This window comes from Ammospiza nelsoni, chromosome 8, assembly GCF_027579445.1.
Source record: "Ammospiza nelsoni isolate bAmmNel1 chromosome 8, bAmmNel1.pri, whole genome shotgun sequence".
In the NCBI taxonomy this organism is placed as follows: Eukaryota; Metazoa; Chordata; class Aves; order Passeriformes; family Passerellidae; genus Ammospiza; species Ammospiza nelsoni.
Window position 1 is genome coordinate 14,559,656 of NC_080640.1, and position 17,482 is coordinate 14,577,137.

The 17,482-nt window shown below is 37.3% G+C and overlaps 1 protein-coding gene across 1 annotated transcript in view; it reads left to right on the forward strand.

The window, feature by feature from the left end:
- Positions 1-17,482, forward strand: part of LOC132076059 (gamma-aminobutyric acid receptor subunit pi-like) — a 37,477-nt gene that overhangs the window by 3,412 nt on the left and 16,583 nt on the right. The window contains exons 3-7 of the mRNA XM_059476965.1: positions 2,181-2,284; positions 10,556-10,623; positions 11,846-12,063; positions 12,675-12,757; positions 17,178-17,315. Coding sequence (XP_059332948.1) covers positions 2,181-2,284; positions 10,556-10,623; positions 11,846-12,063; positions 12,675-12,757; positions 17,178-17,315 — 611 coding nt within the window. The remainder of the gene's footprint in view (positions 1-2,180; positions 2,285-10,555; positions 10,624-11,845; positions 12,064-12,674; positions 12,758-17,177; positions 17,316-17,482) is intronic.

A 17,482-nucleotide genomic window follows, 5' to 3' on the forward strand; every position in this document is an offset into this window, starting at 1 on the left:
CTGTAGGTTCCTCCTCTCTCATCACTGACAACCTGCCTCTGAGTGTCCCAGAGTCAGCAGGTTGGTAACAGCTCACACTCACATTTAGGAGGCCTCAGGTTCCTTTCACTTGCTGGCTTGCTGTGCTAGGACTTCTCTAAGGTTTTATGGCCAAACTGCACACAGGCGACCATGCCTCTTCAATTCACAGCCTCAATTACAGCACAACGGCTTTCCCAGGCTTACCTAGACATAAATCTCAAAAGACCAGTGATGCGAGGCTACACATCATGTGTTAATGAGGAAAATTATGAATTATCACAGGTCATTTAAGGGAAGGACTTCCATAAAAGTTTTAAAGATATATTTTGGAAAATAGAGTTAATGATAATGAACCAGACCACTCTGCAATTGCACATTGATTGGCAGAATAATGATATACCCTAACAGTAGAAAAGAAACAAGTTTTCCTTTAACATTTCACAACGTGTAAAACTTATTCAGGAACAATCCAGTAAAGCTGTGAAATTAAGCTCATGCAGCTCACTGAACACTTAGCTAAAATTTATATGTAAATTACAAAAGGAGAGATATCTATTCCAAGTACAGTATTTAAGAAATTAATTACAATCAAATGCATGTCCAATTTTAACACTTCTATGCAACACAGAACTGGCCTTCTTATTTATAGTCACATCTCAATTTAACTGTTGTTAATGACTGTTTTTTTCTTTAGGAAAAACTTACAGGACAAACTTCCCTTATTTCAATGCTGGCATTACTCAAGGGTATACTTAAGTAACAACATCATTCTTTGGCAATATAGAAATAAAAAAACAGGGAAAAAATAAAGGAAAAAAATGAGAACATTTAAATAGTTAAGATATTTGTGTTATAAGGCAGCTAATGATAAACAGCTATTTCTGTGGCAATAGGATCTGGTGAATAAAAAATTATACAGCAATAGCAGCTTTTCAAGCCAGTGGACACCACGTTTAAAACCACAGTGTGGTTTGGCCACGTGCACTCAGTGAGATCATCTTAGCCTGTAAGCTTTTCCAGTTTAAGATGCTGGATTATTCCTGGTGTCTCAGTGTCCTGACAAAACAGCTCAAGCTTTCTCGGAAACAGCAAAATTAAAATGAAAATATCAAGCTTTGGAGAGCTCCAAGAGACCCAGAAATACAATGCAGAAGAGAAAGCAGAGTTTTCAGGAGCAGCTCCAGAAAGAACCAACACTAAGAAATTCAGTGAAGATTTAGCACTATAAGGGAAGACCACAAAACACTGGTAGCCCCTTACCTAATGGTCTATGCTTAGATTCTTCTCTCTAGGAGCAAATCACTACAGCTCCTACACCTCCTGTTGGAAAGCTAGTCATTTTTAGGGGCCAGTAATTCCCAGAGCAAGGATTAAAATCCCCAGACCCTTCTCCTGGTGTTTATATAGGTGTCTGTTCTCCATCAGCAGAGACAGTGCCTCTGCCAGCTGGGCTCACTAAGCAATTAATTTTTTGGTTCTCACCTTCATAATTCATACCCCACCTTTCTCAAATCATTGGGAACAAGTAGCTGCTGCCATCTGTGCCGTAATTTCTGAAGGGCACACCCTGCTCAGGGTCTGGGAGTGCTCACCTTTGGGGTTAGGCAGAAAGGGTTTGTAATTGTTTATATATCACTTTTATGGATTGTATTTGTAGCTGTTTCTGAGCAGAGGAAGTACTTGAATTCTCATTGTGCTTTACTGATTTTGCTCAACAGGATTATTTCTGTAGCCTGTTTAAAATTGTGTTGTGAAAGCAGGATTTTAAGTGTTTTTATGCACTAGTCTCTGAGGCTGGTTTCTGTCTCTGAGACCTAAATATAATGTATTTCATTATGTAAAAAGAAGCTTTATTTTAAATGATGAAATAAACAACCAGCATCCCTTCCACATTCCCAGATTATAACCATAATGCCTTGTTTACAGATAAAGTATTAAAGAAGATTGTTTCTCAGATGGAATGTTAAGAAATAATAGAATTTAAGGCATAAAAAGAAATAGACTTAGACTTTAAGGTATAAAAAGAAAGAATGAACTCTAAGGTACAAAAGAGATTTTTTTCCAATAAGAGACAAATACAGATTATAAAACCTGATATTTTTTTGATTTCTTTTTTTATTATGCCCTTTTAAAATATCCTTATTTTCAATTCCTTTTAGGTCCATGCAAATTCCTGAAGCTGAAGGAAAAAGTGAAATTCTACCTCCAACAATACAAAAAATCATAAAAGGGTACAACAAGTATCTACGTCCATTTTTTGATAGTAAGTAGAAAAGCTCTTTCAATAAGACTGAGTCATAACATAATGTGGTGTCTAAAATTCAGCAGTGAGACTAAATGGGTTTTTCTGTACTTTTTTCCTCTGATATCTGCCAGCCACTCAGCTGATTATATATGTTCTGTGATATAATAAGATGGAGTTTAATAGCTTTTGTTCCCCAAGGTGAAACTTGTATTTTCCAAGTATTTGCAAGCTAAACTTCCAGACTGTTAGAAAACTTGACTATCATTGTATGTGTGTCTTCATGAAATATGCTGTAACATCTTACCTATTTAAAAGCATAATTTCCTCTAATTTCCTAAATAATAGCTATAAAAATCTTTGATTAAAGATTTGAAAGCTTTATATATCAAGCTGTTCATAACAGCACAGGCAAATCTTGTTACTATGCAAAGTACTATATGCCTCAGCATATAGTACAGATTGTAAGAGAATTATTTAGTAAATGATTCTTGCCTCAGGTCTTAAAGGTCACTGAACAGATTTACTGAAAATTGTGGGGGGAAAATGAATTGAAAAGGGAAAATGAATAAAAAATGTCAGTTCCCTGCATCAGAAACCAATGGTCACCAGATTGGAAGAGCCACAAAATCTACTGCATCAAGGCTGATTTTTCTGCCCTGCAGTGCAGTCAGACACCTGAAATCTCAGAGAAAAACCTTCTTATTTGAGTCAGGCTATTGGGTGTATCAGGAGTACTGAGGAGCTTGAAGTGGTGTGAAGAACTTGTCCTGGAGAAAGTGCAGAACACCGAAGAAGAAAATATTCTGAATGTTGAAAAGAGGCTCAGCACCGTGTGTCTGTCAGGAAATAAACTTATAGTGTGAATTATAGACCTTAAGCTGGGTGTTTGGAAATGCTAGAGGTGTGAGTGCAAATGAAATATTTTATATCCCTGTGTATCCTACTTAAAAAATTGATTGACTAATGAGTTTCTAAGACCCTACTGTTACCTCTTGCCATCCAAATACCTGGTTCAGTATGGATGCTCCATATCATGTGCTGTTTCTGGATCCATCTATAATAATTTTAAGATATACCTGTATTTTAGGTTGAAGAAAAAGAGGAAAACTATTTCATCAGTTTTTTTTTATTGTAATTATCTTAGCTGATGATAAAACTGCTATAAAATATTTAATGCTCTAAGGAGACTGACAGCAAAATAAAAGTAAGTTTAATAAATAAACTAACTCTTCCTCATTGGAGATGATGCATAATGTAAAATAACTGTGTTCAGTGACCATTAATATATTTTATTCATTACCTCATGATAGTACTAGAGATATGTTGGCACTGCCATGATGAGTGTGCTTGGGTAGACAGCAGAGTCTCATTTCAAAATCTTGTAATGGCAATTAAGACCTACCATAAAGCATATTTGAGTTACAAATCTCCCCTTTCTCCATCTTTGCCTCAGCTGTTGTATTGCAGCAAGGCTGTAGTTATTTTTTTGTCTGGGTGTTTTGTTCAGAGGGATGCCAAGGGCTCTCTGGGTGTGCCCAGAAATCCCGGAGGAGCTCGGGCACAGATTGAGTCTCACACCTCCAGACAGTGCCAGCATCTCTGCCAATGCTCACTGCAGCTCAGGCATGCAAACTCTGCCTCAGAAACCTCTGATGGATCCTTATTAGCTTCATATAATAAGGATGAAGGAATGAGATGACACTCTGAAAAAAATACATTTTATTGATGCTGCTTCTAAACGCAGCGTTGACGGTTTTGTGAGAAATTACTTTCTTTGTAGGAATAATTTGAGCTAGGATGACTCAGGCAATACTTCTTTTTATTTTTGAACCTGTAGCTTTTTGTGAGATCATTGGGGATCACTTTCCCTGTCACAGAGGAAGGTGTGCATGGGCTGGGGAGTGGTATCAGCCTGGTCCTGACCCCCCTCTGTTTCTGGCAGGGTGGGCCACACTTTGCCTGAGGGTCAGGCCCAGGAGAAGCTATTGCTCTTCTCAGAAGCAGAGCTAGCAAACCATCTAAATTCTCAGCTTAACAAACCTGTGGAATTTATTTATCTCTGTGACCTCAGCTGTGCTAGCCTTTTTCCATGTAATATTTTCCTGGTTTATTTAGTGGTTTTTGCCTGCAGCTGGTGTACCTTGTGTCTGTTCTTGGTAACTGGCTTTACTCAAGTGGCACTGAGCTCCTTAATATTTAGCAAAATGGTGTTTTAGTCCTGAAAAGAAAGTTAGGTACAAGCAAATGTTCATAAAATGACAGTTCCTTTCTCCTAAAGCCAGAAAAACCAGAAATATTTACTAGATAAGTAAAATTTATGGCAGCTCATAATTTTTTTTAATTTAATGAGCCCCCCATTTGCTTATTAATTTGTGTTTGGTCTTTGTGCTAGGACTGGCAGATGACTGGAAATGTCCCAACCACATACCCCAGCTATGGTAGTGTCATTAACAAGGAATATGAAGATCTTTTTCATTTATGTCCAATGACTGCATAGCAACATAAAAACTGTCTTCTCCTTTCCTTGCATGGAGTGAATCTCCCGCTTTCCTAGACTTTAATACTTGGTTTATCTCACCTTACTTTGGCCATCTCCTCCTGCACAGTGACCCCTCCAGACCCTGGCAGCACAAACGTTGCCATTTTTTGTGTAACACAGACTGTCCTTCCCATCTCCGAGCACTGAAATTGGGTGCCCAAAGTTGGGTTAGTTGAAGGCAGCCTTAGTGTGTCAGAGGCCTGCAGAGAGGTAAAACTGGCTGAGTGTTCTGTGTTTGTCCATGTTGGGTGACATGTACCAGCTGCCACATTGTGAGGGTGCTTCAGACGCTGCTGGCACAGAGGAATCTCAGCTGGACTGGTTATTTAGCTCAGCCCTCATCTGAATGTTGCTATTAAGAATGTTCTGTTTCCTTATCTATAGCACTTCAATGTTCCTCTTTGAGTTGGTTCATCAGGCAAGTCTTTATAAATTAAGCAGATAGGTGCAATTACTAATTAAAACCCCCCAAACCTCTGATCTGGAATGATTTTAGCCATTCAGACCAGAATATGAAATGCTCCTATACTAATGTTAGTAGATATTACTCCTCAATATAATAATATCTATCCTACCCTTAAAGATATATATGGAATACTTCTATAGAAAAGCTGGCATAAGGGATTTAAAAATCAACAGTTATTTCCCTTAAATGTGCTGCATAACCCTGCTACTTTATCTCAGCAATACAAGTTGATCCACCTCAGGTTTTCTGCTGGAACCATGTAGATCAATTTTATAACTTTATGTGCTGTGCCAAACTCTCTGAATTAATGAGCAATTCCTGCAGACTTCAGTGAGCCTTGGATTAGGTTCACAGGGTTGTTAAGGGATGCATAAAATCTTGTAAATAATTTTATACAAATATATTTTGTTCTGTGATTGAACGTGATAATTTAAGTGTTCTAATTAAAAAGAGAGATACTAGGAAAAGGTCACAGCTAAGTATATTTGAATATGGAAGCTGCTTTCAAGTGGTACAGAAAAGTGTCATGCTTAAATCAGTTATTCTAAATCACATTTAAAAGATTATTTTCCTACACTTCATAATGAGTAATACATCTCATAGACAAGTTTTAAATTAAAGCAAATAAAGTTTTTGGGTCCAACCTTCTGTCTAAGACCTGTCATCATGGGTTTCTTCCCTCAAATGTTGTTTATATTAAGTTCTATAAATGTAATTAGATGAAGGCATTTTAGTCTTCAGAAGTGTACAAATGAGACATCAGAATGTTAGCTGTGTCTAACACCCTTCAGTTTAGTGAGGCAAACTCTCAGGTTACATGAGAAAGAAACACCAAATAAATATCATCTAAAGACTATTTTAAGTCCTAGCTAGCCAACATCTAATCCTTTAGAGAAAAAGCAAAAAGCCCAGAATATGTAAACTTCAGCATACACATGGTAATGGAGATTTTCCTTCCTTTCCACAAGACACACAAAGAGCATCTGATTGCCACCCAACACAGGTTCCTGCATGCAGGACAGTTTGGGTTTTGGGTTTTGGCAGGGTTCTCCCCTGCCTCTCCAACCCCTCCAAAGACTTAGCTCCAGAGACTCTAAATTATAAATGGTGCTTATGTTCAGGTAATAAAAGATCAATTTATTTGAAGTTTCCTGTTGTCTACAGCTTCCATAAACTGGGATTTTACTTTGCTTTGCTAAACAATGTGCACAACTAACTACTGCATTCATTTTGTGACATTGGACAAGTCACCTTTCTGAATTCTCTTTGAGGAGCTGAGTAAACAATGCTCCTTGATTTTTATGTTACAAGATTTGATATTAAACTTCCAGATTATTTTTGTATTTTGGAATATTTTTCACTGTGTCTGCTGTTTGTGCATTTTATTCATATGTGGAAAATGAATCTTGTCACAGCCATAACAGTCTTGCCAGTACAGAATAGATTGCAAGATAACTTAATTCTGTGCATTACTCCCCTTTGTAATAATGCTGCTGCCAAAGCATAAGATGGAAAGAGCATGTTAAAATGATTATCTGTGACAGCCTCTAAATCCTTCTCAAAGGCACTGCTTGCCAAGATGGTTTCCTGTCCTGTGTGTGCTGCCTGTCTTATTTGTCCCCACATTAATTGCTTGCATTTGGCTGTATGGAAACATGGGGGTTTTGACAAATGATTTAACAAGCTGTTGTTAACATGGTCCCCACCAATTTTTGTCTTGTCCACAAACTGTACCAGCAAAGCAACGTCAACGTCTAAAAGTTATTGATGTAAACAAACAGGATTGAAATTGATTTGTGCTAGAAATGGGTCTGCCTTCAAATCAAGAATTGCAGTTGAGATCTGTCAGAAGGTCTGTCCACTTTCTTCATGTAACTATTTGTCAAGAAAAATGTCTTGTGGCGGGAAGTTAAATGCTCTGAAAAAAAAAAAATCTAAGCATTATATAAGAATTCTGCTATACTCCAAAGCAAAGCTGGCAGTCAGAGGGACAAAATGAGTTTTCTAGGAAGCTATTAGACTTATTCTAGTATTCTTCTAATTTTCTGTTTACTTGCAGTATTTTATCCAGTTTTGCTGGAAAGAAGAGACATTCTTCCAAGAAGCCTTTTGAGGCCTTTGTGAATGTCAGAATTGTTTTGAGTTTCCTTAAACTAAGTGAAAAAGAGCTCATGCTAATGGCTCAGCACTGGAAGTTTTTGATAGTGCTGATCCATTGCAGTAATGGGTACACATGTGCCACAGTGCTAGTTTATTTTGCTGCTACAGACCAGGATCATTGCAGTGAGTGATCCAAACTTAATTTTTAGGTATTCTGTCTGCCACTCTTCTGGCTGCTTTCCCATTTGGGATCACTATGAATATCTATAGAGGGCACAGAGGAACAGTTTACATAAATTGCAGGAAAATGGAAACGTGTGCTGCCTGGGCTGCACAGGCAGTGCTGTAACAAGGCACTCCCTTTGGCCATGCTCTGCCATGCTTTGAAGATTCCCTTCAATAATGCAGGACACAGTGACTTCAGTTTTCTTCTGAAGATCGGGAGATTTCTTCTGATGTTGTCATTATACATAGAACTTCTGCCAAACATATGGAAATGTAGGAACTGACTGCCTCATCTGGTTTGCTGCCCAGTTTTTGACACTGTCAACAGGAGACCTTCAGAGGAAGTTCAGAGGAAGCCCTGGTGAATAATTACGAGCAGACTCATTTCGTTATTAGTACTTTACAATTTATGGTGCCTTACTAAACAAACATTTATCCTCACATGAAAAAAAGAAATCAGCATTTAACTATTAGTGTTGTTCTGATTTAATTAACTGCTGGAGCAAAGTTGTTCTCAGCATCTTGTATTGTGTTAATAAAGATCCTGTCCATAATTTGTTTTCCAACTTCTCCCATACAGCGCTGTGCTGGATCTGGGATGATGCAATTTTCTGCTGGGTTTTTTGGGTGCTGGGCTGGGCAGGCTGGGTGTACCTGGGCAGTGAGAGCTGTTGGCTGGGGTGAGTGGAGCAGGATGGTTTTGTCCCGACTGTGCTGGCACTCCTTGGCACTTGAGCCCCAGGGCAGGTCTGTGTTCTGCCAGTTTGAGCTTGAAGTGCATCTCAACCTGAGCGAGATGTCCTGTGGTGCTTGGGAGTCAACAATGCTGCAGTGCTGTTGTGGTACTCAGTAATATTTTGAAAAATACTTCAGCAGGAAAGAAAAAAAAAAAAAATCTACAAAGTCCTGTTTGTCTGATTCCAGAGAAATTACCACCTGCTTAATTTCACTAATCTTTTTGGAAAGTCAGCTTTTCCCCTCACATGTGTAACAACCTGGCACTGATGGTACTGAAGTGCTGCTAATGGACATTTTCCCTAATCTGTATCACCTTACTGGGCAAGAATCAGGTGATAATAATTCATGATATAATAGGAAGAGTCTGATTATTCCCAGTCATCATTCCTGCAAAATCATCTGAACACTGCACTGTCCTCTCCTTGGGATGGTCCATCCTTGAACATGTGCCTTGCTGGGTGGGGTTCTCCTCAAATGATCATGTGATAGTTGGCAAGAATATGCTCTGTCACATAATAGTTGTCATAATGTTCCCAGTCACACATGGGAATCTCTATGAAGACATGAAAAACCCCAAAACAGGGATTATAAATCATGTTATTTTAAAATTTAGTGATTTTTGAGGGTCTGACATATCTTTTGAGGTTGGCAATATTGTACCTGCCATTATGATATAGTACAATGGGGTGTACTATATGGGTGTAGTATATAGCAGAATGGGTGTAAGTATAAGTATTAATTGTTGTACCCCAGGCAATTGGGATGAATTTCTTAGGGGTTGAGCTTTTAAAATGAATTTATTCATGGAGTATCAAAACATGAAAAGAGTGGGAAGAAACAGAAGAACAAGCTTCAGTGATCTGAGAGGTTTTCAGTCAATTTTGTTTCAAAGTTAACCTCCAAAGCCTTTTTCCAATATATGAACAATAGTTTCTAAACCCTATGTATAATTTAATAGTATACATGCATATTAAAAAGTAATAAACATGCATATTAGCAGCAGGGCATCCTGCAAACCTGCAGTCCTGTTTTAAGCTGGAGCTTTATATTTAAGCTTTCAACCGAGTCCAGAACAAAGGACTTACAGATGTTTTTTCAGGAGTGACAGATGTGTAAGGATTTTAACACATGCATTAAAACCAGAAAATATTTTGGAAAAAAAAATACTAATAAACTGACATGTCTTAGAATGACACATTTTTTTCTTTAGTGTTATTCAGGAGGGTGGAGTTGGACTCCATGTTCCTCTGGATGCAATTTGGGAAATTTCTACAAAATGTATTGCAAGGAGCCAAGGAGGGCTTTCAGTGTTTTGCCTGTGAGATAAGGGCACTACCAGCTGCAGAGATCTTATTTCTGCATTTCTCGGTGATGTGTTCTTTTCTTCTCAATTGCTTGGAAAGATGCACTGATTTAATATTAATTTATTTGTACAAGCACTCTGTTAATTATTCTGCACATATTCCACCAGGAATAATGTTGTGTTTTCATCAAAGCTCTGCAAAAATTCTGCATTTTAAAATGTACAGTTGGTGATCTTCCCTCCAACAGTGTGAAATGCACATTCAGGAGGAAATGGGAATCGGAGCATACTGACATTACAATAACAGCTACTTAGATAAGGTGTTTAACTACACTGAATGGGCCTTCAGCTTATGAAAAGTTTTCCTTTATAAATGTAATGTTTGAATCACAAGTTCCTGCTAGTGGTCAAAGGCAAGATCTTAAATTGCAATGATACAATATATACCATAAATTCTTAAATGGAAGTTACTCAGCTGTGCCATCTGGATATTAACCACGTGACATTGCCAGGTGAAACTTCTGACTTCACCCACATCTGATGGACCAGATGTTGCAAGAAGAATTCTCGTACTGGAAGAATTCTTTCTGCTGCTCTGCACCTCAGAGGGTGTGAGGTACCATGGGGATTGTGCCTTCCACACCTTATTGAGTAATGTTTTCCCCAGCACTTTTTTTTTCTGGGGGAAAAAAATCATATAAACCAGGAAGTGTTTAAGAAATAAAGCCTAATTCTGAAAACTAAAATAGTTTTAGCTGAGAAGTATTAAAATTCTTGCATAATCTGTGTTTGAGGAATATTTAAGATAGCTTCTAAGATTTTAGGAAAAAAATTGGAAAGATGTTGTAGGCAGTTCTCATGAACTCTGAATATTAAAGAATTATGAGCTACATTCCCACTTCCTCTTTTTTTTTGCAGATGGTCCTGTGTCAGTGGGAATGAGTATGGATATTGCAAGCATTGATACAATATCAGAAATAAATATGGTAAAGTAGTTTTTGCAGTCTTTTTTTTTTGATTGTTGATAAGCTGATGTGCTTACAGCTGCTGGCAATACAACTTTGGGCTTGTCTCCTTGTGAAGACAGTGTGGGTTAGGAGGTGGAATTCTCTTTTTCACGACACATAGTGTTTATAACACTATAATAAGCATAGAAATACAGCTTGAATCCCACCTCTCACAGATACAAACAGAAAGCTGCTACTGAGTATTAATCTTAATGAGAAGCATGTGGATCTGTTCTTATTTTCCAGCTGAAATGTCTAAATCGTTATGCATTTCATAAAAATGAAGATGTATTTATGTGCCTTTGAAGCCACTCTCCCTATGATTAGATACAGCTGAACTCAGGCTGTTTTTCTCTTCTATTGTTGCTGTCACACATTAATTTATTCCAGCTGTGTTTCATTTAATTTGTATCATTTGTTCTTGAACGAACTATGAAATAGAATGTACTTTTCTACTTAAAGATCCTGCATTGGTACACAGAAATAAAAAGAAAAAATAATTAATCAGATATTAAATATGAGTGTATTAGTAATTATTACTTACTATTTAGAAAGGGGAAATAAGGTCAGAACTTCAGATAAATTTATAATATTGATAAAAACATACCATAAAATCAAAAGTTTTTTTAAAAGTGTTAAGAAATAATGTGATCTTAATATAGGACTGCAAGGCATATCTAAATTGAAGGGGAATTGGACTGAGTGCTGTGTTCAAGGTCTTGATAAATTTGGTACCACTCTTTCCTTTGTGATGCTAAAAGGAGAAATTTTGCTAAAAGATTCCTTTCTTGTTTCACTAATTTTTTTTTGTCTATATGAATTTATTCAACTTTTTGCCATGTGCTCTTAAAAAATTCTTTATTTATTAGCTTATGTGAACAAAATGAGATTTAGAACCACTTACTTAAATCATTCTAAAACTTGGAGGTTTACAGAGCCAGATTATCTGCTTACAAAGCTCTGATGACTTCAGCTGATTCATAGCCCTGACCAAGGCCAGCAGCTCTTACTGTAAATGACCATTAGAACAAAACCTACCAACCTCACGTGGAAAATTTGGCAGAATTCAGTGCAGCTGCTCTTGGAGTGCCAGGGACATGGAGAATCACTGTTTGTGCCCAGCAGCTGCTTCCATATACTTCTGTAAGAGTGAATGCAACACAGGCTCCCTTTCTGTGACAATTTTGATTTTTTCTTTCAGGACTACACAGCCACCATATTCCTCAGGCAGAGATGGACTGATGAGAGGCTTTGTTTCGATGGCAATAAGAGCTTGAGCTTAGATGGTCGACTTGTGGAAATGCTTTGGGTACCAGATACCTTTATAGTTGATTCAAAAAAGTCTTTTCTTCATGATGTCACTGTTGAGAATCGTCTTATAAGGATATATCCTAATGGAACAGTCTTGTATGCTATAAGGTATGTAAATACCATCAGCCTTTATGATTGTGTCTACTTATGTTTTAAACTTCCCAGGTTCTGCTTAAGAAAATGGGTCTGTCTGTAAAAGTAGCGTCTTGTAGTTTTAAGAATACGTAATATTCTTGATCAATATGAATAAATTCTTAAATTTATCTTCCCTAAATAGACTCTTTTGCTTTCATGCAGGCTGAGCACAGGAATTGCATGTTGCCATTCCAGTTTGCAGTGAAGCCATCACAGGGGATAACAAGCTGTGATGATGGACCTGCATGATTTATTGTGAATTACCCTTTGTAAAAGGTTTTGATAAATAGAACACAATCTTAAAATATATTGCAAATAACAAAGGAAAATGTGCACTCTAAGTGAGAAGGGAGCAAAGGGTGGCCTTTTTAGGGTGCCACTGAACTCAGCTGTTCTGCTGTGGTTTCTGTTTGGGATTGTATTACTCTAGTACATTAGATACCAGTAAATAAGAGATTTTTTTTTTCCTCACAATGGATATTAGGCTGAAAATATTATTTCAAGAAGGATACCAGGCATTTTTTATTTTTACTGATGAACATTTTTCTCCCATGAATACTTAGAAAACTTTTGTTTCCCCCAAGGATCACCACAACTGTTTCATGCAGCATGGATCTGACTAAATATCCAATGGATAAGCAGACATGTACTTTGCAACTGGAGAGCTGTAAGTCACTTCATCCTTATTGTTTTATACAATTAGAAAAATATCTGTGATCTATTTCTGCTAGATATTACCAGAGTGGCTGGAATTTTCCTAAAAGGCAAGGGACATTATGTGGCCAGTCCCTGCTGAATTACAGCGGTGTCTGTGTGCAAAGATGTGTGCACATATGTGCACATGACCTCACTGAAAATAGCATGGCAGTGCTGAACTGCTGCAGCAGTGCTAATTAATGAGTGAGCAAAATCCTGGGGGATTCTCACAGGCTTGGTTTTGCAGTGCGTCCTGCAGTTACTGTCTTGGTCTTCAGAGGGAGTTCTGTGAGCAGGCATTTTCTAGCACAGATGAGATAGTTTTGGTTTTTTTCCCTTTCAGAGAGTATGTAATTTTTTTTCTCGCTGAGATAAAATTCCTTTAGGAAAGAAAGAAATCAGAATAAGGCTTCTTTGTAAGGCATGTAGTTCATATTTAATAATTTGCCATTTTCAGATCTTGCTCTGACTTATTTCATTGTCTCTTATGTCAGTGCCCTGGTAAAAAATGTGATCAATTGATGAATAAGAGTAAATATATATTTTCATTTTATCAATCAATCAATATCCTCATATTTTCCTTGAAATAGGTTCTCTAATACTTTGTAGGTATGGTTACTTTGCAAACACATAATCATGTAGTTTTTTAGTTAAATGTTTGCTGTTATTCATATGACAAGACTCTAGAAAATAATTTTTGCAGGGGATAACATAGAAGAATAACCAGCTCTGTAAGATGAAAATATATATTTAAAATATGTCTCAATACATGCTCAAAATCTTTTGGAAGGCTTTCTAGTACTTGTCAAGTTTTATTCTGTTTCTTTTCAGAAGTGTGTGTTGTTCATCTCTTGTTGTTAATGACCAATCAGATTGCCACAAAGTTTCATTTTAGACAGAGACACAGGAAATGAACACAGACAGGAAATGAACCCAAAACTTTCTTCACATCCTCTAGAACAAGCAGCTTTATGAGATCTGTTTAACAAACAGTGGTTTGAATTGTAATTGGGATTTGTCTTTATTTTCCTTTGGAAGAGCATATTAGTAAATCAATGTATATAGATTTAAATCAACAGCACTGCCTAACGAGTCATTTAGTATTTTCTCTAGTTCCAGAATGAAATACATGTCCCACAGGAATTTACAATTTGTTTGACAGGATTAAAAAAATAAAAAGGAGAATTCCCCATATAATTAAAACCAAGCTTTTTTCAGATTGATTCCATCTGCTTTTTGAACAGCACACAAGTGTCTCCTGTCCAAGGGGAAAACCCAGTGCCACAACAAATGCTCCCATTACATTGGTGTTTAGTTTTGAGGAAAACAGATAGAAGCAACAAATACAAAAAGGAAAGAGTGTGCCTTGGGCTTTTCTCATCAGTGCACTGCAGTCCTTTCTTTTGGGTAGGTTGGAAATGGGGTTTGCTTCCCCATGTGATAAGATATGTTAATTTATAGATGAATAATGTGATCATCCTCCTGGCATACTGCTTGCCAAGACCATTGCCTGGGTTTAAGAATTGTGAATGCAGAAATGCACACACATCTGCACAAACATTGATGTTTGTAAATAAAATGTAAAATCTACAGCAAATATTTGAACGGAAACACAGAGTAAGGCTTTTATTAAGTGATTGTTAATATAAGGACAAATATGATATTATGGAGTAATGGCTTTACACCATAAAGCATCCCCAGTGACCTTTCCAACATTCTTTTCTGCTACTGCTTGTTAGTAACTTTAATTGATTTTTACTTTCTACAAAGCAAAACACATTTTGGCCAACATGTTATTGCATTTCCCCCCCTTATTGCAACACTTTGGAAGGTAATGCTGGCATTTGTTAGGAAACAGAGACCTGGCACTCTGAGTCTCTTGATAGAGTGCTGTGACATTTGGGAGAGTGGAGGGATCCTGCCTTGGTTGGTGCTGCCAGGGGGGTTCCTGCTCTCTGCCCTGTGGCAGGGAACACCACCATTCATCCTTGCTGGCCTGGAGGGTTTGTCCTCACATTTCCCTCACACACACCCCCAGTCCAAATACATATTCAAGTCTTGGGCCCATGTCTGAAATTTTATTTATTTTTGAACTTGTCCTTTACCATTCATTCAGTGAAGAGCCATGTGAAGGCACTTAAGTTGTGCTTGACAATCAGTGAAAATTAAAATTAGCAACAGAAAGGTAAAGAAACTAATTTGTGTTAGGCATTATGAATGTTTAATCCCAAATTTACTATTCCTGTAGTTAACCCCATTGACATTAGCAGCTCATACTCTATCAACAATGTACAGGAATGAGACATTCTGGGCTTGAGGAATTAGCTAGGATAAAAACTCAGTGTCACATAAAGAGAATAGAGATTACTTGTAAAAAGCCAAAAAACATGGGCTTAAGGATTGTGTCTATATAAACTTTTGAAATGTTTTATAATTACTAAAATATTAATCCCTTGAATAAAGAACAAATTTGCACAGAGGGAGCACTGTACTATTTAACTTTACCGAATATTGAGAAGGCTCTCTCAGTAAAAATTCATCTTAAGAGTTTTGGAATTATTATACTCAAAGAATTTTCATAGGAAGGATCACCCAAACCTACTAAGTGTTCCACTAATGGGAATATTTTGGAACAAAAGCAAAATAACCTCTGTTTCAAAATATGCTTGTTATCATTCATGTGGGCACCAAGAACTTCTCCTGTCTCACATGACTTGGAAGGCTGAATATCTTATGGAAACAAAAAGGAATTTACTGTGGTACTCTCTAGTTCTTTGGACTTTATTTAAATGTCTGCAGTTCATTTATACTGGAAGGAAGTAAAATGAATCCATGGCTGGAATCATGCATAACACCTGGTTATATGAGCCCTCTTGTTTTGACTAAGGACAATGCAATCATTTGTTTATAGAAAATGTTACTTCTATTTTGCATCTCACAAATCTGGGAAATTTCCCAGAATGTGGTTTTAGGGAATTGAAAACTTAGCTTGGATGCATATGCTTTTGTGGGTTAGTCTTTTGACACAAAATTGTTTTGGCTTTGATCGTTATAAATGTGATAATGTGAGCAGAGATTCCAGGCCATGATACCATTTCATATAACTGCCAGTGATAGTGAAAATGAAATGTACATTTAAAGAATGAGCAGAGAAAAATTTTTCAGGTGAAATTGTCATTTAATAGATAATCAGCCCAGTGTTTCCTTACAATAAAATTTATGAACTCCTTTTTTTTTCCCTGCATGAGATGGCTGGATAAATCAGTTCTGTTTTGTCATTGCAAGAAAAAAACCCAATAACTTAAAAATATTAAAAGGCACTTTTGTTTTTGTTTTAATACATCTCTTTTTTTCTGTGATTCTAGAGCTTTGTTCTTTTTGCAGCATATACCCTTGTGCAATGTATTGCATTATTGTCTCACTGTAATTTACTTACAGTTGACTAAAGTCTAAAAATAATCATCAGCTCATGTTTCTGTTCCTAAGCTGAGCTATTACCTTGCACAATATAAATCTGTCAAATACAAGAATGATTGATCTAAGTAAGCTAAAGAAAAAAGATGTTCAAATGCTCCCTGTTAACATGTAAATTACATTAACATAATCTTGAATTAATCAAATGCACTAGTCTGTAAAGTGGCTGCCTTTTATATAAGGGGGAAAAGCTACAGAGGTATTTTGGCTATGATTGTGCTGCCCATTGACAAGTGTGTGCAAAACACGGTTGCCTTCTGATAGATGATTCATCCAGCTCCTAATTACTGCCTGAAGGTTAAGAGGGAACCTCCTGGGGCCCCTGGAGCGTGCCATGCTGTTGAGCCTGCAGAAACACTGGCTCTAAGCTGGTGTCCTTGGCAAGCATCCGAGCTCCTCAGCCAAAACCTTGTCCCAAGTGGTGATTCAAGCTCAGGTTGGAGCACAGCACCAGCAAGCAGCAGCTGTGCTGCTCTCCCCATCCCTTCATCTCTGTGGGAATGAGGACCAATGCACTGCACTGAGAAACAGCATTTGGGATGCAACACACGGCACGTTTCATGTCCAGTCAAAGTGCTGGCAAGTGCAATAATTCATAAAAGCTCTATTTTCTTAGAGCCTAATAGCTTTTGCCTTTAGAATACCAGGTGGTACTAATCTATTTTATTAGTTTGTCATTTATACTGAAATACAAGATACAAAAGGACCACCTCCAAAAACATCAGCTTTTAACTTACAAGACTTTGCATGGTGTTGCAAATTTTGTCATGAACAGGCATTACAATCTGCCAAAACCCATCATTGTTTATGTCTAATTGCACTTCCAGAAATAAGAAACAGCTGAACCATAAGTGTGCTCAACACAAATTAATTATTGTGCAAAATAAACACAATTGTTGGCTTGTGTCTCACTACAGGGGGTTATAACATCAATGATGTCATGTTTTACTGGACCAGAGGAAATGATTCAGTTCGAGGTTTGGACACGCTCCAGCTGGCACAGTACACAGTTGAAGACCACTTTACTTCTGTATCTGAAGCTGTGTATGAGACAGGTAAAAACAGCCCTAAAACAATTTCTGGGTGCAGTTTGAACTATGGCTTTGGACACGGAGCAGCTTCAGGAACTGAGCAGACTGCTTTCTGTTAGGATGACAGTTTTCCATTCTTGAAACCGTAAATACTTTCCAAATACAAGCAGAGACCAAGCTAATATAAAGAC